Source organism: Camponotus floridanus, unplaced genomic scaffold, assembly GCF_003227725.1.
Source record: "Camponotus floridanus strain SB8 unplaced genomic scaffold, Cflo_v7.5 scaffold3, whole genome shotgun sequence".
NCBI classification, from domain to species: Eukaryota; Metazoa; Arthropoda; class Insecta; order Hymenoptera; family Formicidae; genus Camponotus; species Camponotus floridanus.
In genome coordinates this window covers 2,292,060-2,317,257 of record NW_020229436.1, presented here as the reverse complement: position 1 = coordinate 2,317,257, position 25,198 = coordinate 2,292,060, and the positions used below count along the sequence as shown (strand labels likewise).

Genomic DNA, 25,198 nt, shown 5'->3' with positions numbered 1-25,198 from the left:
TGACAGAGTAGATTATACCTCTACTGAGCGATAAAAGGAGAAAAAAATATTGAAAAGAAAATTCGAAAAATTCTTTCCACAAAATCGAAATTGTGATATAGAATTGTAATACCAAATAATTCCAAAAATGCAAATTAATTTTAAAATTGTAATTTTAAAATTAAATAAATAGAAATCATCTGGAAAATTGTAATTTTAAAATTAAATAAATGGAAATCATCTGGAAAAAAATAATAAAATCTCGTAATCAAAAATATCAATTGAGGGAGTTACGCGAAATGAATTATACGATCACACGATGCGTAAAACGATGCATACAAATTTTTAATTGTTAATAACAATTTTATTTCTTACACGCAATCATTTTCATGATCCCGCGAACACTGACCCATTATCGCAAAATGCAAATGTCATGAGTAAACTGCGTCTTCAATTGAGTTTGAGTATTTGTATTCAATTAGCAGAATTCTCATGTTTCCGGTGATGCTCTATCGTTGATGTATATGATTTTTCGTATTTATTTAGCGAGCTTTGTTTACGATGTTTACGAAAAAAATAACGATTAAATCTGAGAGAATGATCAAGCACTTTAGTCCGTCTTATTCATTTTCCGACGTTCATATTTTATCACGATGAGCGACATGTCATGGAACAAAAAGTCACCGCGAATTATTGGATTGTTTTTTGCGTCATCGGAATGACACTTCCTAGGTTTCGCGCATCGATGAAGCTTAAAAAGCTGCTTGTTGAGCTGCGGTGATTCACGGTGAGAAACGTGCGAGAGTATGCAAAAACGACCTTCGACTCTAATAAGATCTTATTGCGTGCTGCGCTGCGAAAGAAATTGCGACTGGGCAATCAGTCAAGTTCCAAGCTTTGCGATTTGAATAAATTGTCGAGTGGAAACGAGTGGAGAAACGTGTATCATCATAAAGCCCAAGTAAGAACGCACGTGTTCGTGAGAAGATTTATGATATACAAGCTAATCAAACAACTTTGCGCGAATCGTTTCTCTTTAAATTGTTCTTGAAGCTAATGTGTACATTTATTACCAAAATAAATTTTTATATAAATTTTCTAGCACCTGTATATATTTTTTCCAAATAAAACATCATAATACTTATATATTTTACTTGGAAAGGAAATGTGGATACTGCAATAATTTTAACAATCATATTACTTTCTATATAAAATAAAATTGTATTTTCAATAAAAAAAGTACGTTAAAATTCCATTAACTTTACTAGTTTATATGAAGAACGTTAGATCGCTTCGTGTTTGGAAGAGATATTCGTACGTGAACAGACTAGCTACATTGCAATTTTTATTACCGTTGCACCGTCGAGTTTCGACTTGCAACAGCAACTGTCAACATGCGATCGCTACAGCAACAATTCTCTCGGGAGTTCGTGTCTCTTATCAAAATGTAGCCAGTGCAAGCTCTAAATTCTCTCAAAGCATCTTAAATTTTTTATACCACGCTGCTCTCTTCCAACTCTTGAAAAATTTTAGCTTTACCTGCGATGCTCATCCTATCGGAAAATAACTGACTTCGTGTGCATTCAATATTTAACTATCGAAAATTGTTCGTTTCTCCAGCAGACTTATAATCTAACACCCTGATATTTCGTACTAAATTTTAAGAGCCAATAACTCTCGAAATTCTCATCGTTCTTCTTGCAATTCTCCGACCTCGAAAGTTTTAGATTAAAAAAACTTTGATCCCTCGCTGTGGATTTACCATCACACCATTCGAAGCGATTTCTCTCGATCGCTTGAACGCGGAAACTTGTAGGATTTGCAACGCGCATCAACCTACGCAATAATCTGATAGAGTCGTATTAGCCTGAATTCCGACAATCCAGTTAGCTACCCTACTCTTCGCCTGATCCAGCCTCGTCCTGAATTCGAAGCAATTGACACGACCTGGCACGCTCGCGATAATAAGACAACACGAACTGATAGGTTTTCTAAGACGGTACTGAAGGGCATGAAATCTTAAAATGCCGAAATATCATATAAATCCATTTTATTATGGACTGTCAAACTAATTGTCATCTATAATAGACACGCAATCAGCAAAATATAACTGATATGTCACTTACTTCCAAAAAAAATTTACAGAGATTTAAGTTTAACTTGAATAATATTACCAACGCAAAGTCAGAACAAATGATCATCAAGAACGGTGATTTAAGCAAGACGGACAAGTCGACCAATTGCCAACGACAGACATTTTAACGTTAACTATTATGATTGTAATGCCTGACAACGCATCATCTCTGTATGAAGATCATACCACTTAACTGTAATTTTAAGAGAATAAAAAAAGGTGTAATAGCATCGCGTGACATCACGATAATGACTGGCGATGCTGTCTGGAGAGATCGAGATCTTTTCTCGAGAAGCATTTTAGTGGCTGTTTCGTTCTTTGAAAAAAAGATATCATCGAAATTGCAGGCACATTTATGTACGGTAATTACATGCATCAGATGATCGCGAGACATAGCATATAAGTTCTGCAAAAATGCGAAACAAGTTTCGCTTCTCACACGATTAGCGAGTATCATATTTATGTACTTTACTTTTAGAAGTATGTCGATATACTTGCAATAATGGCAAAAGTAAATAATGAAAAAATTTTTAATAGAATGTAATCTTATTAAGTAAATTTTAAAATATAAATAAATTTTGTAAACAATCATTTTAAAATCATAATGAGACTATTAAATAAAAAATGAATAATTAATTGATTAAAAAGGAATTTATAGACACAATTAAAAATACGCGAAAACCATGAGATTATATTAAACTAAATTGAAAATAACAAATTTTGATTAATTTGAAGTCGCGAGCTTTCTTCTCAAATTGCGACATAATCTTGCACAAATTCAGATTAATCGATCAAATAATAAATAATCTCAATTTTTTTTCGTTCTTGTAGAATCTCAGGAACGCTAATTTACGCAAAAGGATTTAAGGACTAACTATCTAGTTAAAGACTAAGTAATATAATCGAAAGATTGACTCACCGAGCATTTTGATACCCTGAACTGGACTAAGAGGATAGAAGTCCCCGTGAAGCGGGCAATGGAAGCCCACCCTGCGCTCCCTTCGCCTGGCGCGTCTTGTGAGCGTACATAGCAGCACGCCAAGGGCAAGCATAAGGGCGCCCACAACTATGCAAATCGGCCCCAGGATGCGAGAATTGCCAGTAAAGGCGATTCGTGCCGCGTATGAATTTTTGTCCTCGTCCTCGCCAGGGCCGCGATAAGACGCAGCTGCAACAAATAAGCAAAATTTTTAAATTAATTTTAAATCAATTTTTAATTATGTTCAAAATTTTTTTAGATTAAATATCTAATTAATTATATTACAATTAAATAAAACTTTTTCTTTGATAAAAATATTTTCTAATATTTTTCGAGCAGTTATTTTTTTACATTTTCGACTAAAAACAAAACGTATTTTTAGTAGAAACGAGATAAATTCTCGCATAAAAGTATATTAATTCTATTAACAATTTATGCAAAATTCACAGTTGTGTGTGAGAATAATCTACTTTTGTTTCTCTATTGTTAAATGCGCTCAGGAAATGTTTTCAACAATAAGAGTGTGATTTTATATAAACGATCTAGGTTATTCAAACACAATTTCGGTCACATTGTGCTCGACTTTCGCGGAAGTAAAGCTCAGAGCTTAGCGGATAAAGCTTTATGTTCTCTTTGCGTGTTTCTCTTACAATGCCGCAAAATCGTTTCGTACTCCATAAAGCTCTGTAATTACATCGGTCCGACGAGGTTCGAACAGGTTCGCATTACTATGCGCATTGACTATGCAAATGCATAAACTTTTCTAGCGTAAAGTTTCATGTGCTCAGAGGAAAATTCTTTGGGAATGTAATGACACTTGTGTCTTATCTTCACCGATCGTGAAGTAAGAATGTTGTGGCATATTTAAAGAGAAAATGTTCGTCTGTAAACGAGCAGCGGAAATTACGAACATAAATACGTTCACAGAAGGGTTCGCCTCCGAGGATATTTTAATCGATAACGCCAGCGGACCGCTTTATAAACGATTGACAGATTCGTTAAATTTCTCTTCGTCTCCTTTTTTAGGAATAAGATAAGCAAATTTTTACATAAATATAATAATGCGAATAAATTAAATAAAATGAACAAAATGAATAAAATGAATAAAATGAACAAAATAAATAAAATAAAATAAACAAAACAAACAAATACGCGTTTATTTAGAATTTCTCGTGTATGAATATTAATTCTTTTTTTGTACCTTGTTTTACTATAGTTCTAAAGTAACAAGGAATTTTTTGAAAAAGAAAATTGTTGTAACAAAATTGCATATTTTGAAAGCACAGTGAAAATAATACATGAAATAATGTAAAAAGTTATGTATTTAAAAAAAAAGAAAAAAAAACGCGGACGTGAATAAAAATGTATCACAAGAATATCGTGCAAGACAGTGTCTTGCGATCCATTCAGTCCATAAGATCGATTTATCCCATAATCAAAAATAAAATCCTCTGTTCCACTTGACTCTATCAAAGAAGCCTCGACTCGGGTGCGATAAACGTAACAAAGACATTAACGCAGCATGAATAAGCGATGAGGATAGAGGGATAAGTGTCTAAGAGAAAGAGAGACGCTTAGAGAAATAACGAAAGGGAAATGGGCTACAGGACCGGTTTTAACGCGGTGATGGCAGGGAAAAAAGGAGGATAAGGAGAGAGGAGGACAGACCGGTTTTGATAAATCGGTTGGTAACAACACTCGGCATCCCGTATATGTGAAGAAGCGTGGCGAAGTGACGGAGCGCGCGATGTGAGAAGCCAGCTGTTGCTTGGCGAACAGTCTGAGCCTTCTTGCTTTTTTTTTCTTTCGCTTCTTCTTTTCCGTGATACGAAAGCTGTGTCTATGGTGCTATCTCTGGGGTCAGTGTCCCGACATACACGGACTGTAGCGTCTCATAAATTAATTCAACGAGAAAGAACGGCAAACGGTCTTTCGCCTTCAAAAAAACCTTGAAAAATTTCCACACATATTTATTATATTGATACATTAATATTTATCAATATCGAAATTCACTTTTTAAATTCTATGAAATTCAAAATCAACTGACGCACCACCAAATGTTATTTTTGGATGTTAAAATTAATGCACAAAATAATAAAACGTATAAAAAATAATATAAAAGGTAATATAAAAATATATAAAAATATATAAAAATATATATAATATATATAAAATATATAAAATATATATAAAATATATAAAAATATTTAAAAAATATGTATATATAATGAAAATTAAAATAAAATCACATTAACATATCTTTATTTGCGAAAGAGAGAGAGAGACTTCCGAGGTTTCTCTTTTGATTTCATGAATATATATTAATATTTTCAAAAGCATAATAATTTTCAAAAGCATAATAAAGGCAAGACAAACTCTATGTAACTGCGACGTAATTTATTAAAAATTACAATCAAGTAATTTGCAATTTAAACGTATACGATGCTCGAAGAATTCTAAATATTTTTGCGCAGTTCTACTACTGCTTTGGTTTGTTGAATATGGCTTCTTTTTCTATTAATCCGCTTATAATATGTATGCGAAAAGGCTTCGATCATTAGTATGCGACAACAAAGAATATTGACTTGTCAGTTATCTCTTCCTTATGTTTATGCTATCGATATCATATGTTGATAGTCATTAAACTGTCGTTCAAACATCTTTTTCATATAATTTCAGCTTTATACACACTACTCATCTATCATTATCATAAATGTATAAAAGTTTGTTAGTTTCAAACCGAAAAATTGTGAAATCTTTAAAATATTTCTCAAGGATTATATTTAATTTTGAAAATTATTTTTATGGCTTTAATCAATGAAAAACGTAGTCTCTTTTTCTAACAAATATTATTAATTTTACTCCGATAAAAATATCATTTATATTTAAAATAATATTAAAAGATCTCTCTATAGCTCTCTCTAATAATCTTCAAATAATATTCACAAAAAATCGATATCAAGTCCGTCCGCGCATGTTTCATTAATAATGAAAGAAATGATAACGTTTATATAGCGGATGTTGCTAAATCAAATAATAACAAGTCTAGAATATATCACTAAATGAAATAGAACACGTAAGACGCACTTTCTCGTAAGCATTAATCATCGTGATATCTCGCTCTAAAATAAATACCGATTCTCTTTTTAAAACGCGACCCACATGTAATTGTACAGTCTATGCTTTCTCTGAAATGGAAAGCTTGAGATTATATCCATAATAGAGATTACATTCATAACTAATCACGCTGTGACGCATTTTTATATAAAAATAGATATGAATATTCGAACAAGCGTCGAAATAAAAAAGATAAGTAAAAGTTCCAAAATGATATATACATACTTATTCGATCGATATTGTGAAAAATTATCGTATTTTCATCGCAAATAATAGAATAATTCAAAATTTGAGAGACATTTTAAAGTGTTTTTTTTTCTCATGATGTTCATTCGATGAAATGAAGTGATTTTCATTATTAGTCGAATCAATTGGAATTCCGCGTCTTTTGTCGAGATGCAAATGCGGATGCAAATAACACGTTATGAGGTAATAATGCGGAAAAAAACACGAGAGACCGGTGGATATTCACGAGACTCACTATTGTCCGACATACTGTGCACTTTAGCAAAATTGCAATTTATGCGAGCGCATTTATAAAAATGGAATAATGCAGCGCAATTAAAAGCCCTGCGGTGCAAAATCTTGCAAAAATATTTAGAAAATTCAAATATATCTATCGTTTATTTGACATGTAGCACTTTGCGATGATAAACTTCTACTTCCACGGTATTTTCAATGGTCGTCTTTTTAATGTTAGAGTTTATTTGCTTAATATTTTTACGTGCGAGTCTACGATTTTAGAGGAAATATATAATACAGGATTTACAGAGACGTGCAACATGTTTTGTAAAAAAGTAACGATATCAAGAGAAACGTTGTCAGGCTGACATAAAATGCACTTTTAAAAATATTCCTGACGATTCTAAAGCTTCTTTTTGTACTGCATCGGTTTTTGCGATAAATATATCCTTTTTATCCGTTCTTTTTATGCATATAAAATTTACACGAAACATACATTTACGTAACTAAAAAAAAAGACAGAAGTAATTTTAAATGACAAAAACCGGAAATACGAACCAGTGAGTACGGCGCCGACGAGCATGAAGAGGGTACCGAATGCCGGAAGTGCGATCTGGCAATTCGCTGCTATTACTACGCCGGCGACCATCAGACCTCCCTCGATCTTTTCCACCCTCAACCGCGATATGGGAGTCGGGCATTTCAATTTTGCGCCCAGGCCACCGCCCAGCATCCCCTCTTCGGCTGCCATACTGCCGGTCCTGCAACAATAAGCATGACTAATTATAGTAGCTGTAATAAAGGCTTTCCGGCGAAAACTGCGCGGATGAGTGATCACCCATCGAGTAAGGAGGAACACTCTCTTTATATGATATATAAAATTTTTAGCAAAATATATATATGAAAGAACAAAAAATAAAAAATTGGGCTCAGCCGGGATTTGAACCCGGGACCTCTCGCACCCAAAGCGAGAATCATACCCCTAGACCACTGAGCCGCTTGGTAATCTTTTACCAATACGCGCTTAAGAATATATTGCAATTGTTAATCTTAACAATTAAACAACTATTACTAAATACACATATAATTGAAAAAATGTTTAAAAATAAAAAAAATCTATATAATTTTTGTCATTATGGATTGGAGAAACGATTGAGAGATCGATAGAATATTATAGAATTTAAAGAAAATATATATATTTAAATTTATAATTTTATAATGTATTCATACTTTTACATTTTATTATAACTTTTTATAATAAATAAATATAAATTGTACAAAAATATGTAAAACTCATGAGAATTATATAAAATGTTCAGATTTTATGGATTTCGTTTTATAAAAATATAATAAAACTTTATATTAAAAATAATTTCTACAAATCCAACTCGCACTAAGTTTTTCGTTATTTTCTTTCCAATGATTGAAATTTAGACCTTACTCACGCTTTGACAAGCTCTGTAAAGAGAAAGATAGCTTCCTAGACAATTCGATCTTTTCAACTATGATGAACTATGATGATCAGAGCATAAAATCACATAAAGGTTTTCAGTAAATTGTTAGCGATGGAATAATTGAATCAATCAGCTGCATATCGTGTACAGCTACTAATTTGACGTGGAAGCGGAGATTCGAGGCGTAGCCGCAAGGCAGGATAATTAAGGTGAATATTCTATGTGGCTTGCCGAACTGACAAATAACAGAGAACATTATGGAATATCCAGGGACGTATGCTGGATTATTTTAACTATAGAATTGAAAATTCCGTTCTATATATTTACCATATTTACATCGATTAATAACAAAACGATAATACGAAAAAATAATTTCCTCATTTTAAAATATTTTACTTTTTATTTAAATCACAGACAAAATGTATCGGGTTTGTGAAAGATTAATTTAAATATATAAATAATATAATGTTTAAATATATCATGAAACGAAATACGAGAGAAATTAATTTCGAATATCGCAACTCGAAAATATGATATTTATTAGATTAAATATAATATTGTTTTTAATTGGCGATATATAGTCCTGAAAATCTAACTACATTATTAATGTATAATTATTGATAATATAGAATATTCTTTAGCTCGTTCTTTCATCAAGTTGAGCTCTATAACCAATAATAAAAGCTTAATCATGTACTATTTGTAAATATAGATAAAACCTTGACATCTGCGACAGAGACAAAAGCATATAATTATATAATGCGTTCGATTTCCCATCATATTTTTATATTGATGTGCTATTATGTATTCTTTTCAAAATTAAATTAAAATTTAATTATCAAGCGATTTTTTCGAACAGGCTATTTATTTTTCATATTATACTTTCGATAAACAATTTTTCGTTCTTCGAAATATAAAAAAGTCTTTCAAATAATCTTCAAAACTATTTTTCAAAATACTTTTCTTTTATTCTTATTTTTACAATTCTTCGGTACAGAAGCATAATTAAATTGAGTTTAATAATTGCAATTCGAATCTGTCTTGTATTTCTCTTTCAGTTACAAGAAAGATTGTCTGTCCTGTCTTTAAAATATATACTGCCTACCTTACAATAAATTCACTTGCAATTAGATTTTCCTCAAAAGACAGTTATGCTTATTACATAAAACTGGTTCAACGTATTAATGCAAACTCTGCGATAAATCAAAAAATGTCGAACGAATCGTATCAATTTTCGTGCCAATATTTGCTTCGAGCGCACGGCTCGACCGCCAGAAAATCACTGGTCTCTTCGGCGATTTTAACGGAATTATATTCCTTAACTCCGATGCGCGATAACAAGAAACTGACGACGCAGCAAACTTATCATTTTTTTTGGTACACGCGAGAATATGCAAACTACGTCGTCGATCGTAAGTCAAGCGTCAAACATAAATTGCCCGTAGTGCATTATGTTTTTAAATTTACATTGTAACTGGACACGCGACAGCAGTAAAAACATAGTAAATTGTTCATTTATGCAACTCTGTTTCGTGTCATTATTTATCAAAAACTTAAACGAGTCAAATTTTATAAATATGACGTCCGAGCCTAAAGCAAGCAAAAATCTTTAATTTTAGAAAATTATTTATATGCAATAATACTCGTATTATTTTAATGGTATATGTATTAAAAAATAAATATATAAATAAGGACTATCGAGATTAAAAATTTTTGTTGAAACTTTTATCAGCTGGAGAACGAAACAATTTTCGCGAAAAGCATCCTACCATATATCTCGTTCGGTGCATCCACTTTACGAGAAACGGAGTAACATTCGCAACTTCTGCTGATAACACTTGTACTTCGGTCGATCAAAGTTTGCGAGAATTATGAGGGAAATACGCACGCGCTACATTTTACGAGTATCATGCAAAATTCAAGCTTCATCTTCCGGCAGTTGTAACTTTCTGCATCTTTCGATCACGAATTTCAATATTGACGAGATGTATTGTATGGGTGATACATGCATTTTGTGTCGTATCAAAGGAAAGAAATAGTAGTGAAAATACTTTTTTAGATTTTAAATCGTACATAAAAATTTTTTCTCTGTTATGACAATATTCAAATAATTCTTCTATCATAAAGTTCTATCTTTTATCTTATCATTTTTTGATAAATTTCAAATTTTCCGAAAAATATTATTTTGTAAGAAGAAAGCTTTAATTAACTTTTTAATTAATATATAATTTATATCCACATATTAGGCATTTAATTATTAGGCATTTATAATTTCTTAATGATCGAACGTATTTAAACAGAAATGACTAATTATTCTATTTTTTTAGAAACTCATATGCATATGCAATGCACGTGCGCAATCACAAGGGTTTACTGAACGATGCAGAAGACATGTTAGCGATCAACGTGACCTTATTTCAAAGATGTCGACGAGATAACCCGTGTAACCGGGCGATTCTTGACTCGCCTCGCCCTCTGCCCCATTTACCCGGATGTTTCAGGTCATCGGGGTTGGAGGGGAAAAGTAACGGAGGAAGGGATAACAATTGAAGCAACAAGAACGAGTGCCACTTACTCTCGCTCCACTAGCTATAAATAGGCGTCCACCATGTTGGCTTCATGTCTCGAAACGGATAAAATTGAAAAATCGACGTTTTAAGGGTCATAAATTAGGCCTATACTTCATGGTAATGACAATAAAATTTGAAATTATTATTATAGTAATTGATATTATGTTAATAGTTTTGATAATTATAATAATATTGAAATAATTACTGATATAATTGTAACCACTCGATGAATTTTCGGGAAAATAACTTTAATTTGCAAAAAAAATTGATTCAAGTCAGTTTCGTAAAATGTATATTCAAAAAAATTTTCAGAATTTAAACTTCGAAAAAAGAAAATTTATATTTCGTCAATTAATTATCTAAAATGTGTAGATTTTATTTTTTCTAGTAATAATTATCATATGTAATAAACGTCTCAGATATAAATCACGACAAGATTGTCATGTTATAATTTGTTAAGCGCAACAGCAATCAGATCTTGTGCGTCAACAAAGAAGATGAAGTATATTGGTATATTGGTATATTGGTAAGTATATTGGTACAGTCTTTATATAAAATCACATCACTTATGTATACAAAGCTATACATCTTAAAAATGTAGAATCACTCACATTTTCATACGGATAAAACTCATCTTTCCTTAAAAAAGATGATTTACGTAGACATTTACATACAATTGTCATAATTTATCTGCGAATATCTTTTGCGCTTTGTTCACAAGTTTTACTCATATTTATGTTCCAGCAGAGCTATTATTTCGTAAGTTTGCCATGCGAAATTTGAGAACAAAAATAAATACTTATTTCGGCTAAACTTTTACTGAATGTGTCTTGCACAATATTGACTACTCATCTTCTACTGAAAAAGTATAGAATTAAATAATACGGCAAATCTTAATATTGAATATTTATTTCAAAAATCTTGTTAAAATCTATTACGTAATAGATTTAGACATACTGTTGCTCAAAAAAAAAATTCTAATCAAAATTTCACGCAAATAAAGTCGAGAAACAAGAGATTGATTAAAATATAAATGAAAAGAAGTCAACAACAATAGAGTTTGAGTATTTACTTGTCGCGAGATATCGAAACTTTTCTTCTGACGAACGGGACGATACGTATCAAGAAATCAGAGATCATAGTGATCACTTCCGCGAATCATGCCCCGCGTGTCAAGTTCGAGGCCGCGATTGATCTCTTCACGAGCGGCGAGTTAATCGAGTCTGTGCTCGTCGAGAGTCTCCGGTTCGCGTCGGTCGACCCGCATCGTTAATGGTATAAACGAGGCCTCCTCCACCTGACGTGATTACATAATGAGCGGCGTTTGATAGATAAAATGACGACGGGCGCAGAGAGGCCGCGAAACGCGATGGAATAATTTACCGCTACGACAAAATATATCTGACTGCCTGGGCTGAGAGAGATCGTGGCCAGGAAGTCCGTTCATCTTCCGCGCATCAACCACATGATCCTATCACGATGGAAGATTTATTAGACACGCCAAGTTCATTATTCCGCTGGGAGAGATGAGCGAAATGATAAACGAAGAGGCAAGTGGATGATGAGGGAGTTACGCTATAGTCCTTTATGCAAAAGCTATGAGAGAATTCTCCATTTAATAAATTTCCTCTATTGCATATCGTTGGTACTGTCAATTGAGCAGCGTAATCATGCCCGAAGTAATTGATCCACGCACGTTCAGCTGACGTGCAATAACATAATCCATTATTACGACAGTCAATAGGGAGACAACGTAACGGAACAGCGACTGTAATGGAATTAGTGCATACATTCGCAATTATGTACTATTGTAATACGACAGAACACATTGTTTCAGCAGCAATTGCGCGAGTACGCATTATATAACAGATTGAAACTAAATAAATATGCCAAATTCGATTAAACTATAACTTTAAGAGGCGATATAAATTGTATTTTCGCACGTATATTTGTGCATGTGGCGCACACATACACGTATGAAATTTACATAAACTTGGCAACACGTGCGAAATTATGCGCTTGTGGCAACTTTACGACACCGCCAACGAATTGATCGAAATGAAAGAGCGGAAATACGGAGAAATCGAGGTGTTAACGAAAGGAAAATCAACACGCGAAACTATTCTTTCTCATGGCTCGTCCCATCTCGTTAACATACACTTCTCCGTTTGCTATTATTTGCGAAGGTGAGAGATATACGTGAAATATCGAGAAGAAAAATCCATACCAATCGCTGCAATTTCTCAACGAAAAAGATCCCGGCGATGATAAAATGCAACAAAGAATCACACACCGTGGGTTGGAAACACCAATATAATGACTTCGTTGTTAAGGAAGCTTCTTCCACCGCGACAATCACGCGAAATTGTGCTTTCCCGTGTAAATTGACAGAGAACTAATTAAACGAAGTGCAATTTCCTCGTAAGAACGTAAGAATCGGTCGATCGATGAGAGGTATCCAAGTTTTTATTTATGGCTTTTTATTTCATCTCTGTCTCTCACAATTAGTACAATAAATATTATTCTTCCGGAATAAAGAGCGTCATAGTAATTATAAACGTATATTGTTTTTAATTATACCTTGCGTTATATAAAATATAATGTTGCACGGAACATGCCTTTTTCACTTCCATTTTTTTATATCTGATATGATTCCGATCTGATATGACTCTTGCTCTCTCTCTCTCTTATTACGCTTTTCTATGTAATTCTAATATCCTAAATTAAGGCTATATAATCCTATTTTTTTATGTATCTCGTTTCTCTTCACCAATCTTTTTAATCGAGCACGTTTTACTGTGCTCCATATACCGTAAACTATAATCATCTTGATTATGATTATAATCATAGACTATAATCAAAACTTGAAAGTCGCTCTTTTGTAGCGTAATGTCAGTTTTTTGCCAAAGGAAGCATCCTAATTAAAGAGTTTCTACTAGAGGCGAGAGAGAGAATCGCGAGTTGAAGAAGAAAGAGTTCAATCAGCGAGAGAACGGGATTTTTACAAAGCACGAGGCTGGGAAAGTCAAATGTGGAGCGAGAAGTGATTAATGATAGCTCATCCCGATCGAATAACACGTTAAAAGCCTTCGAAAATTCTCCGTTATGGTGAGCAAATTGACTGCTAATTTCGACGCACCGCGCTTGCGAAAATATTTTCTTGCACCTACCGATTTTCTCTCACTCGTCTTCCAACAAAAACAATTCATTAGACAACTCATTAACTTCATTAACAACACGTTAAATGCAATAATGAGCAATTCGCACGTTCGTGATATTCATAGCAACACTTAGACGCATTTTTCTTTAGCTAATGCTGTAATTTTCTTTGTACGTATTAATTATAAAATTAATTAAGGTTAGCGTTGTTTCACGTCCGATGCGACTGGCCCTCTTTGAGGTCGATGGCTTTATTTTCCTTTATGTAGCACTTGTAAAGGGTATCCCGCAGCAACACTTAATGTCATGCTCTTTGACCAATTTATAGTCCATTTTTCTCCGACGAAAATGCCGAGGAAGAGCATCAATTATCACGATATCATCCAGACTTCAATATCATACTATGCAATAAAATCTCTAAATTAATAACTTGTTTTCTCATAAATGTTCTATTCATTTATCTTCTTGAGAAGCAATTTTCAAAATATATATTTTATTATTTTAAACATTTTCGAGCTTTCGAATCTTAATTAATAATTACAATTATCCAGCTTCAAATTAATCAAAGAGATTATTAAAAAATTTTACCGAGGAAGAGCATCAATTATCACGATATCATCCAGAGTTCAATATTATATTGTACAATAAAGTCTCTAAATTAATAATTTGTTTTCTCATAAATGTTCTATTTATTCATCTTTTTGCAGCAATTTTCAGAACATATATTGTATTATTTTAAACATTTTCGAGCTTTCGAATCATAATTAATAATTACAATTATCCAGCTTCAAATTAATCAAAGAGAGTATTAAAAAATTTTACCGAAAAAGAACATCAATTACCGATATTATCCAGAGTTCAATATCATATTATACAATAAAGTCTCTAAATTAATAATTTGTTTTCTCGTAAATGTTCTATTCATCTTTTTGCAGCAATTTTCAGAACATATATTGTATCATTTTAAACATTTTCGGGCTTCAAGCTTTCGAATCATAATTAATAATTACAATTATCCAGCTTCAAAGAGATTATTGAAGAGATTATTAATCAAAGAAATTATTAAAAAATTTTGCCGAAAAAGAGCATGAATTATCACGATATCATCCAGAGTTCAATATCATATTATACAATAAAATCTCTAAATTAATAATTTGTTTTCTCGTAAATGTTCTATTCATCTTTTTGCAGCAATTTTCAGAACATATATTGTATTATTTTAAACATTTTCGAGCTTTCGAATCATAATTAATAATTACAATTTTCCGCTTGAAATTAATCAAAGAGATTATTAAAACAAGAGTTTACGCGTAGCCATGCAGTCTAAACATGATTTATACAGCAGCATCTCTAGTCAACGTACTCCGATGCATCGTTATCATGGTAAGTGCGTTTAGTCGCGTCAACTTGGTCGATTCAAGACGAACCTAAGTAAAACGACCTTGCACAAACAGCGACGAACGCGCTCGACGGGGTCGACGACCTGCTCGGTATAGCTCGCGAGATGCAACCGGCAGCGCCTTTCTACAGCCTTGACTGCAACCTCGAGCGCTCCTCACCGCCAGCCTTGTCACGTGCATCCTGTGACGTGTCACTGTCCCTCTCCACCATGATCGCGAATGCATGTACAACATGCACGGAGTTGGACACTTAAATGCGAATTAGCAGATTTTTCGCGGAATACACATACCTAACATATATTATGCATGCGTCTATTGTACGTTTGCGCGTTAATTATTGCTTCTTTCCTGAACACGCAGCGCTGATAGCGTAACCCTTTAACTTTTGCGTGCGAACGCGATATATAACACGCTCTGCTCTACAATGGGAAACTTGGCAGCAACGGTAAACGCAGGGCAATGGTAACAATGCATTGGCTATTTATGATTCACGGCATACCGATCCTTTGTTAATTCGATCTTTCTCTCTATGCGCATTTTCTCTTTGTATCTCAATTCATTAACTTCATAATATTCATTAAATAAATATTTATGAAATTAAATTACTGTAACCGATCGTGCCTTATATATTCTGTTGCCATAATAACGTTGAATAACGTTGAATTTATAATTATGATTCAATAATTAGGAAAAGATTTAATATTTACGTGGCTGCATCGATGCAATTTGCTTTAATTAACGGAGAAATAATTAGATGTAATTAAATACACAGAGCACGCGAAAGAGATATATGTATCGGAATCCAACGCGACTTTAATCAGATTCCCGGTACTACTGTATCAATCAAACCTCGTCGACTTTGTAATTTATGAAAATGCTAACTTTCGCGAGTTATACATTAGTTGATGAAAGGTTTATCACTGAAATGACGCAACCGTCAAAAACAAATTTATGATTTTACTTTTGTCTCTGTAACACCAATATAATTGAATAACTTTATATTCCTGTTACAAAAACAAAACACACATATTTATATAAATTATTTGCATTAATAACACGTCGTAGAAATGTCTATAATTATCATGACAACAATTATCATGTTCCGTATGACTGAATAATATCGATATATTCGATATTAATAAACATATCGGATATAATATCGTTATTTTATATTTCGATTGCAAATAATAATATTAATATATTATTTAATTCCATTAAATTCACGTGTCCTGTAAATTTTGCCTTCGCAGACAAGTTCAAAAGTCATTGCGCGACGCCTTCCGCAAAATCCTTGATTCATGAGTGATGTGACTGACTCCTTTATCTCTGTGAAGCAGTGTGAAAACATGGTCCTAACGGGAGTATTTAACTGCGAAGCGAAGTGCCTGTCCATACGAACGCATGACGTGGACGGATGTCGGACTGAATTGGCGCAATGACCATAATCGGGGTCCAACGCGTAATGAATATGCGACCTTTTTACTTCACGTATAGTAAGACAACGGATTCGCGAAGTTTAAAAATTTTACCCGTATGTATTGCTAACTCATAATCAATAAATAAAAAAAGAACCTTGTAGCAATATCGAGATATTTAAATAAGTAACAAAAGATTTTTATAATTAAATATGTCCGAAAACAGATTTCAATACAAAATTTAAAAAATATTATTGAGAGAGAGAGAGAGCTTATGCTTTATGTTAATATCAATTGAAATAATTATTTGGTACATGAATTATTTATTACTTCACATAAATACAATCTTTTGTCCATTTTTATTGGATTTTTTCAAATGATTTATATTACAAATTATTAATAGAAATTTTAAATAAAATTTCAAAATATTCGAACATATACTTATGAAAACTTTCTAATAATTCGAGGCCTTTTAAATATTAGAAACTTGACCGCATATTTTATCCATATATCCTGTTTGAAGTTTTATATTGATGAATTTTGTATAAGGAGATGTATATGCTTAAACTGTACATCTGCATTTACGATTCAAATGCATTTTCATATCGTTTTTTGTGACAAAAAATATTTGGACTCGCATACTTTAATGCTGTGTATGAATGTCTGTTTCTATGATTTATAATATCTTTAAAACAGTTTATATATATGTCGTATTTTTGAATCCCGTTGCATAGGCCATGGATAAGATTACAGTAACTTATCATCCTACTGTATGACCTTATTTCCTCGGTTTTTCCAACGCAATATTGTTGGATTTTTCCAATTCATCGATTCAACGATATTACTGCGTATTTATTAGCGAGAATGATCTAATTTCACGAATCATCAAGTGAAGATATTGCAAAAAATTCAAAGACACTCATAATTTTATCAAAGAATGTTTGCAAATTATTTCTACAGTAGTTGTATTATGTGACTATCGGTTATCTCTGATTGTATTATATAATTAACGTATTACATTCAAATAAATAAATTAATGAAAATTAATTCGCATTAAGAATATTTTAAAAATTTTATTCTCCTCAGATTAATCTATATCATTTTTTTGGCATTTAAACTATTTAGATAAATTTTCACTAAAAACGCGACATTAAACATGATAAAAATGTATTCAAATATGAAAATATTTATTTCATTCGCGATAAAAACACGACAGAATCAGAAATAAATATCCCCCAAATATCCACGAAATGCAGTTCTCGCGCGAATAATAAATCGCTGAAACATTAACGGAAAAATATGAGCGGCGAGGAAAACCGGAAAATTCATAACTCCTGTCCTGATGCTTTCTTTATGAATAAACTTATCATTCCCTCGGAGATCGCGGTAAGCTATTACGTATAATCGTGAAAAAGTAACGGCGTGATATACATCGAGGGGCGCCAACAAAGAGTGTTAATAATGTCGCATGGGAATTGCGCGCGTTTCTCATTCGCATTCCTTCTCGTGCGTTCGCTTCTTTTCTTACTCATCAACTTGTTCGCAACATATATGTACGTGTTCGATAAAGCCGATCTTTTTCTTCTCGTGGATTCGCACGTGGCTATATGCGTCGTTTTAATATCGAGATGCCAGTCATGCTTTTGCACGTGAAGGACAAAATCAAAAAATAATAGCGTGTCAATAATTGTGTGTCAATAAAAAATGTAATTCGATAAAAGATTTTATGTAATACTAAAAAAGAAGTACAAGTTCTCGAACGATAAAAAATGTAATGAAGAGATTATTTACGTAAGTTATTTACATGATATAAATAAATTTTTTCACAAGATTATTAGATAATTAAATACGTGAAAAAATCTGATATATTTCTCGTTACAAAAGCTCTGTATATCGATTATTTTAAAATAAAGATTTAAAGAAATTCAAAATACAAATGACGCATGTATTTCTTTCAGTGAATAAACAATGCCGACTACAAATAAATGCAGTGTTTCTTTTTGCAATAAAAGAGCAAGAGATCTTAAACTGTTATGAAAACATAACAATTATATCGGATCGTGCACTTGTTCCTCTTTGTGAGAATCTGTTTGTTGCAGCAATATTATCTACACGTGTAACTGCGCAACACACTTATATATTCTCGTCAATTAAAAAATATCTTTTTTAATTGACGAGAATTAAACATCAAATAAACAACATTAATTTCTTGCTATATCACTTTTACAAATTGCATCAAAATTATATGTATTAATTTTCTAATCAAATAATACATAAAAATTATAAGTCAAAAAAATATTAGTGCTACGGTAAAAAATAATAAGATGCAATATTAAAAAAAGTGTATTGCCGTTCGATATAATTAATCGAGAGAATAGATTAAAATTGTTTTGTCTCGAAATCGAGAGCTTCAGAGATCGGATCGAGCGGCTCGAATATCATCGTGAATGCATACAAATACATACCGAGCGGAATTCTCGCTGGCTAACTGCGACTTCTCGGTGTGGAATGGCGTGCCAAATGTCATGACAGAGCAAGCGGGCGGCGGGCGTCGCCGGGAGTCCTTGTCTGGGATAATGTCCTTATCAGCGGTACGGCCGCCGAATAGCTCGACTAGTCAGCTGATCGCGCGATTCTTCATCGCTTCGGTCAGCGCGCGCATAACAGAGGCTGGAATTTTCTCGTATGTCGCCCGACTGTCCTCCTTCAGCACTTTTTTCACTAGCTTGGAATTTATCGAATGTTTCCGAGAATAATCAAAATCGCACGCTACTTCCAATGCGTTTAATCGGCTTATCGCCGATTTGACACGGGCTAATTGTAATCGGTTTGTTGTAAATAACTAAGACGCGTTTAAAGTCCTTTCGGTCCGACTCGCAAGGTCTTATAAAAAGCAAACACTCGAAGCGTCCTCGTTTAAAACGGAAAGCAGAATCGGAGAGTCTGATGTGGAACAGTCGTGAGAGTAAGACACGAGAGGCGGTCGCCTCGTCCGATCGTGATAGTAACGGTATATTACGAGGAGGCGTCTCCCGGAGGAGATTTACCAAAGTGAGCAGGCGAAGTGCAACGACCGGCTTGATCGCTGTTGAAACTCGCCTCGTCGTCTTGTGTCGAATACGTCGAGGACACGCGGCGGATGTGCGTTGCCTCTCGCACCGGATATAATTTACAAATATCCGTTTTAGGCTCCCGTATCGAATGCAGGCTATTTAATTTCGACGCTTGTTCCGATATCGCGTCGATTATTGTTTCGACTCGTGTTTACTTTTCGTCTCGTGCTGAATACGTGTTATTCGAGAGCGTGCTGCCTCGATCCGCTGCAAAAGTAAACCTTTTAAATCTCGTTGTTCTATTCTGCTTAGATCTGCTATCTGCACGATTAATCCGCGCCACGATTAATCCGCGCCAAATTGTCCTGTCGAATATCGGAGATTGGCCGCCTTGATCGGTTCCGAAACTTCGAGTGTCTCGCTGTTTATCTCGAGCTTCAAGTTGTTCCCTGCTGCAAGTTGTAATTGTATTGATTTTCCGTACCGTTGTTTTATCTCAAAGTTTCTTTACTACTAGAATGTTGTCTACGCTTTATTTAACTCAAATTCGTAAATTTTAACGCGAAATCCCGCTTGAAATTGCATAATCACTATTCAAACTTCCTGCCAAACAACCGCGCTGCTGGCTCGATCTCAGTCTAGATTTCGTTAACGGAGAGCACAATAGCTAACGCTCCCTTGATTAATTCGAGAGCTCTTCAACCTTTCAATGCAATTATCCAAACTATTGTACAAGAGTATTCGAATCCCTCACGAAATACTCTCTCGATATCTCTAGGGATCTGTATCGAGGGCACTGCAGCACAGTTTCTCTACCCACGCCGTTCAAACGTCAACGAGCGTCCGATCCGAGGACGCGCTCGTTAATCGGAGATCAGTAGCCGCGCGCCTGACATCCGCCGATGACAGGCGTCGAATGCCGAATGTGCCGAATCCGGTGTCGTGTCTGGAAACTGTATCAACTCTCGTCGGCTTTTCACCTGCCGCGGGTCCACGGCGCTCGCGGACGTTCTCTCAGAGTAACGATCGCGCGCGCACGAGAGAGAGAGAGAGAGAGAGGAGGGAGAGAGGGAGAGAAGAGGAGCCCGAGAGAGCGGGATCGACCGACCGCGGCCGAAGTGCAGCGAAGAAGACTGGCGGGTAGACTCTTACGCACCGGCAGCACGACTGACTCGCGTCGCGCCTGGCAGCCGACTGACTCCGAGAGAGGATGCGATGCCGGGCGACGTGGCTCTGACGCCGCCACCGCCGCCACCGCCGCCGCCGCCGCCGCCACCACCACCTCCCCCTCCACCGCCACCGCCGCCGCCACCGTCGTCGTCGTCATCGCCACCGCCACCCCCGCGGCCCAGCACCGTGTCGCAGTGCCGCGTACCATGTCGGTTCATACCTTCGACCCTCATCGCCACCGATCGCTTCGACCTCCGAACACGTGTCGGCTGGATAAAGCGCCGAGTGGACCGCAAGCGGAGTACGTCATGTATGGTATTTTGGAAATGCGTCCGAAACCCTTCGTGTCAAATAAAATTCTCGGACACACGGTGTCTCGTATAATATTAATATAATTTTAATGTTAATATATTGTGCCTTTTAGAAACGAGCTACCTCTCTAAAAGTGAATCAGTATATTATCATTGTAATCAGTGCTGTGCTTATAACTGCTTCTAATCAGTGAGAATTTACTGTTTTTCAGTGATAATACACTGATTCGCTCTAGTGAAAGTAGTATATATATTACTTTCACCAACGTCAATCAGTGTATTATTACTAAAAACAGTAAGTACTCACTGATTACAAGCAGTTAGTACAGCACTGATTACAGTGATAATACACTGATTCACTTGTAGAGAGTGCTAATTGTATTTGAGGAAGATATATGGAATATAAAATAATTAATAATAATAATTAATTGTACTTGAGGAAAAGATAATGGAATATAAAATAATTTTAGCTTGATGGAATATAGAATAATTTTAGCTCGATCGCTAATAATCTTGCGTAAGAATTCCTTTGTCAGACATGTACATGCGCTCGTAAAATGATTTACGAGCACGGACACATTAGTACGTGATCAAACTTTTCCCGTCTATCCGGACGTACGAGATACGAGCGCACTGGTTTTACGGATGCAACAACGACGTCACCGGAATAAGCGAACACCTGTTTGCCGTATAATAGCGGCACTGTCGGTCGCAAGCTTTCATACATGCATGGAAACGCTGATATACCGCGTCCACGGCGTTTGAATGAAAATAAGTTGCGCTCGTGGGATGAAAATATAAAACAAGGCCCACGGTAACTTTGTTGGTGCCAACGCTATTCCTCGATACTTATTATTCCATTCGTGCTGGAGGCAACTTGCTTTACATCCGAGCTCATTGATTAACAATGAATGAGCGTTGCTCCGCAATGCACAAAGAATTCATGTCTAAAGCGCTCTGGTCTCTCATCATCTCGACTATAGTTCATTATTTAAAATCTGTTTGCAAATTAAAAAGGGAAAAGGTTTAGGTTCACGTACAAAGTAAAATTTCCCGCGTAATATCAATTATAAAACAATAACAAAGCAAATAGAATTATATAGAGATATAATTTGTATTTATGATTTACGCGATTATTCATATATATTGTAATTTATTTTATTATTATGCGAGAAAATAAAAATTCCATTAAAAGAATTTGAATCTGATATCTCATATTTCGTGACATTTGTTGACCTTTTAATATTATTTCTACCTCTCGAATATCTCTCAAATTCTTAAAAGTTGAATACGGTACTCGTATATCATGGTGAGCTCGAAGTGTCTTTATAAAAGCTTTTAAAAGCATTGCGAAAGTTCGGTTAATATTTAAAAAGTATAATTCTCCGCAGAGAGAAAGAGAGAGAGGAGAAGAGAGAACCGCCGAGCTTTAAGTCGATCGTATTAACTGGGTTATCGATCGAAATATATGACCACTCCCGTTATTTTTAATGGATTATTTCACCGAAAATTTTTCACCACGGATACAACTTGACCGCACGTTGATTGCACGTGTAAAATCGGAAGCAGACGCCAATCTATGACGCAACGATGTAGAATCCGTCAGATACCCGACGTCACGCTATTATTTTCAATCTCTCGACATACTATCTATCGAAGCGTTTGACCCATCTCTCAAGATATTTCCAAATGGATGGATTGCGGGTCGATGAGAGGTTCCAGAGGATTGGAAAAAGGCTCTGAGACGATGGGGCTAAAAAAGCAGAGGCGGAAAAATTACGGATAGATTGAGATGAAGGGTAATCGACTGCTTTGCTCGCCTCGTAACACGCAGGTACATGAACTGTTATGTATATCAGGCTACTCGACATTGTACATATTATTAAAGTAATTATTTCGATCAATTAAATTATTAATACATTCATTAATGCAGCCTATTAATTCGGTTACGCCGACTCATTAAACCCAGCGTGGTAAAACTCGAAATAGCAAATGTGCAAAGGAACCGCTTAACGCTTTAAACATGCTTGAACGGTAAACGGAGCGTGAACACGAGATTGTACGTTGCACGGTGAAGCTATCTCCAGGTCCTCTCAAAGACCCGGAATTCACTGAAAATCCTGTTACTCCTCTTTTCAATTTTCTTTTCTCTATAGTTGAATGTTGAATGCATGTTCGACATATTAAACTACATTTTATCTCGAATACTCTTTTAATCTTTTTTACATTAAATCTAAAAATATCTAAAAGTATAAAATTATTTCCTCGTATCAGTAACAAATTGAATAATGATAATGATTTGTAATTAGCAATTTATTTGATATATGTGATACATTTCTCGCGTATGTCCAAAGTCTCGCAGCGATAACAAGTATCGAGCTTCGCATACCTAGTGCTACTATTTCTTGCTTTAATATACAGATGCCAACTTACATGACGGAATGAAGCCATTAATTACAACGAGTTTGATGATAGGATAAACAGAACTCTCAAGGAACGATATTACAGCGCAATACGTTATCCGTAGCAAATGTATCAATATATATCGTATCTAAATAAAATTTAAATTAAAATAAATTTAAAAATCTTCAACAGCGTCATGAAAATAATTTTAGTTCAATGAATGAAAATTTGACAAATAAAATTTTAGCTCGATATTAAAGATCTGTGAAAAGACCATAACATGAGTTATCATTAATGAGTAATTTTTTAATAATAACAAACTGCGCGTAGGAACATCTGAGTCAATCAAATTATTATAGATCGATTGCAGTGACACTTTTTTCAGTTATCGAAAAGAAACTCGAGGGAAAACACAAACGAGAGATGCAAGAATTACAAAGAACTTTCCGAGTGTAGGTCAACTTAAAATAAATCCAACACTCATCGTTTTAGCAACATCTATTTGAGACACATAAATTCCTCATCACTAGTCCAAGAAAAAGTGCACATCATCAGCCAAGCACATGAGCTGCTTCAGCTAAGCTAGCTCTTCGTAAAGACGCGTTCCAATTAACAATTAAAATTTCCACAATTTTAATATAGATTTAATAAATTAAAAAACTTATATATCATTGTTTGGTATAAAAATAATTTCTATTATTCAAAGAAATGAAAGAATTTTTAATCGTTAATATAATGTAAAAATCATTAACGCTTTGACACACATTATATGATATTATAAAAAAATCTACTGCAAAGAGTTCGATAGAATCTGAAAGAGGTAAAATAATTCACAAAAATTCCTCATCGTTAGTCCAAGAAGAAGCACACATCATCAGCCAAACACATGAGCTGCTTCAGCTAAGCTAGCTTCTCGTAAAGATGCGTTCCAATTAACAATTAAAATTTCCACAATTTCCAAATTTTAATATAGATTTAATAAATTAAGAAACTTATATATCATTATTTGGTATAAAAACAATTTCTATTATCCAAAGAATTGAAAGAATTTTTAACCGTTAATATAATGTAAAAATCATTAACGCTTTGACACACATTATATTATAAAAAAATCTACTGCAAAAATTGTTCAGAGTTCGATGGAATCTGAAAGAGGTTAAAATAATTCGCAAAAATTCCTGACAGCGACATGGACGAAAACTTCGCTCGCTCGCTCGCACGTGGGTGTTCGGATCTTCGATCGAGCTTTATGCGCTACGTCATGACCGAGATGCACAAGGACGAGACTGCAGTTGCAGGCTGTGCGACTATGTATCGCCGAGCGAGTAGTGGCAGGAAGTAGTGCGAGCGCATTATGATAATTATCATCCGCTCGCTGGAGCAGAAGCGTGAGCCATCCAACGTCCTACTTGCGCACGATTAAAAAGCATCCTTATTTTGTTACATTCTTTCGAACGAATATATTTAATTCGTGAATATTAAAAAAAAATGTAAATTAATAATCTTCCTGAAGAAATTAAACTCAAATCTTTTTCCATAAATTTAAGGTAAAACAGACAATTTGTTTCCTATAATTTTTTAAATATAATTTT

The 25,198-nt window shown here is 34.4% G+C and overlaps 1 protein-coding gene and 1 non-coding gene across 6 annotated transcripts in view; both read right to left on the bottom strand.

Annotated features, from left to right (window-relative positions):
• The window catches only part of LOC105252108, a 54,316-nt gene that overhangs the window by 15,142 nt on the left and 13,976 nt on the right, over positions 1-25,198 (bottom strand). For 3 of the 5 annotated variants that reach the window (XM_011259337.2, XM_011259336.2, XM_011259340.2), the window contains exons 2-3: positions 7,230-7,432; positions 3,033-3,281 (exon numbers count right to left, since the gene is read on the bottom strand). In XM_011259337.2, the coding sequence (XP_011257639.1) occupies positions 3,033-3,281; positions 7,230-7,432 (452 nt within the window). Of the gene's footprint in view, positions 1-3,032; positions 3,282-7,229; positions 7,433-9,230; positions 9,396-19,134; positions 20,907-25,198 lie in introns of those variants that run through there. The other 2 variants (XM_011259339.2, XM_011259341.2) reach the window with 2 other exon arrangements.
• Trnap-cgg lies at positions 7,597-7,668 on the bottom strand. Its single transcript has one exon. It is a non-coding gene; the product is annotated as a tRNA-Pro (tRNA).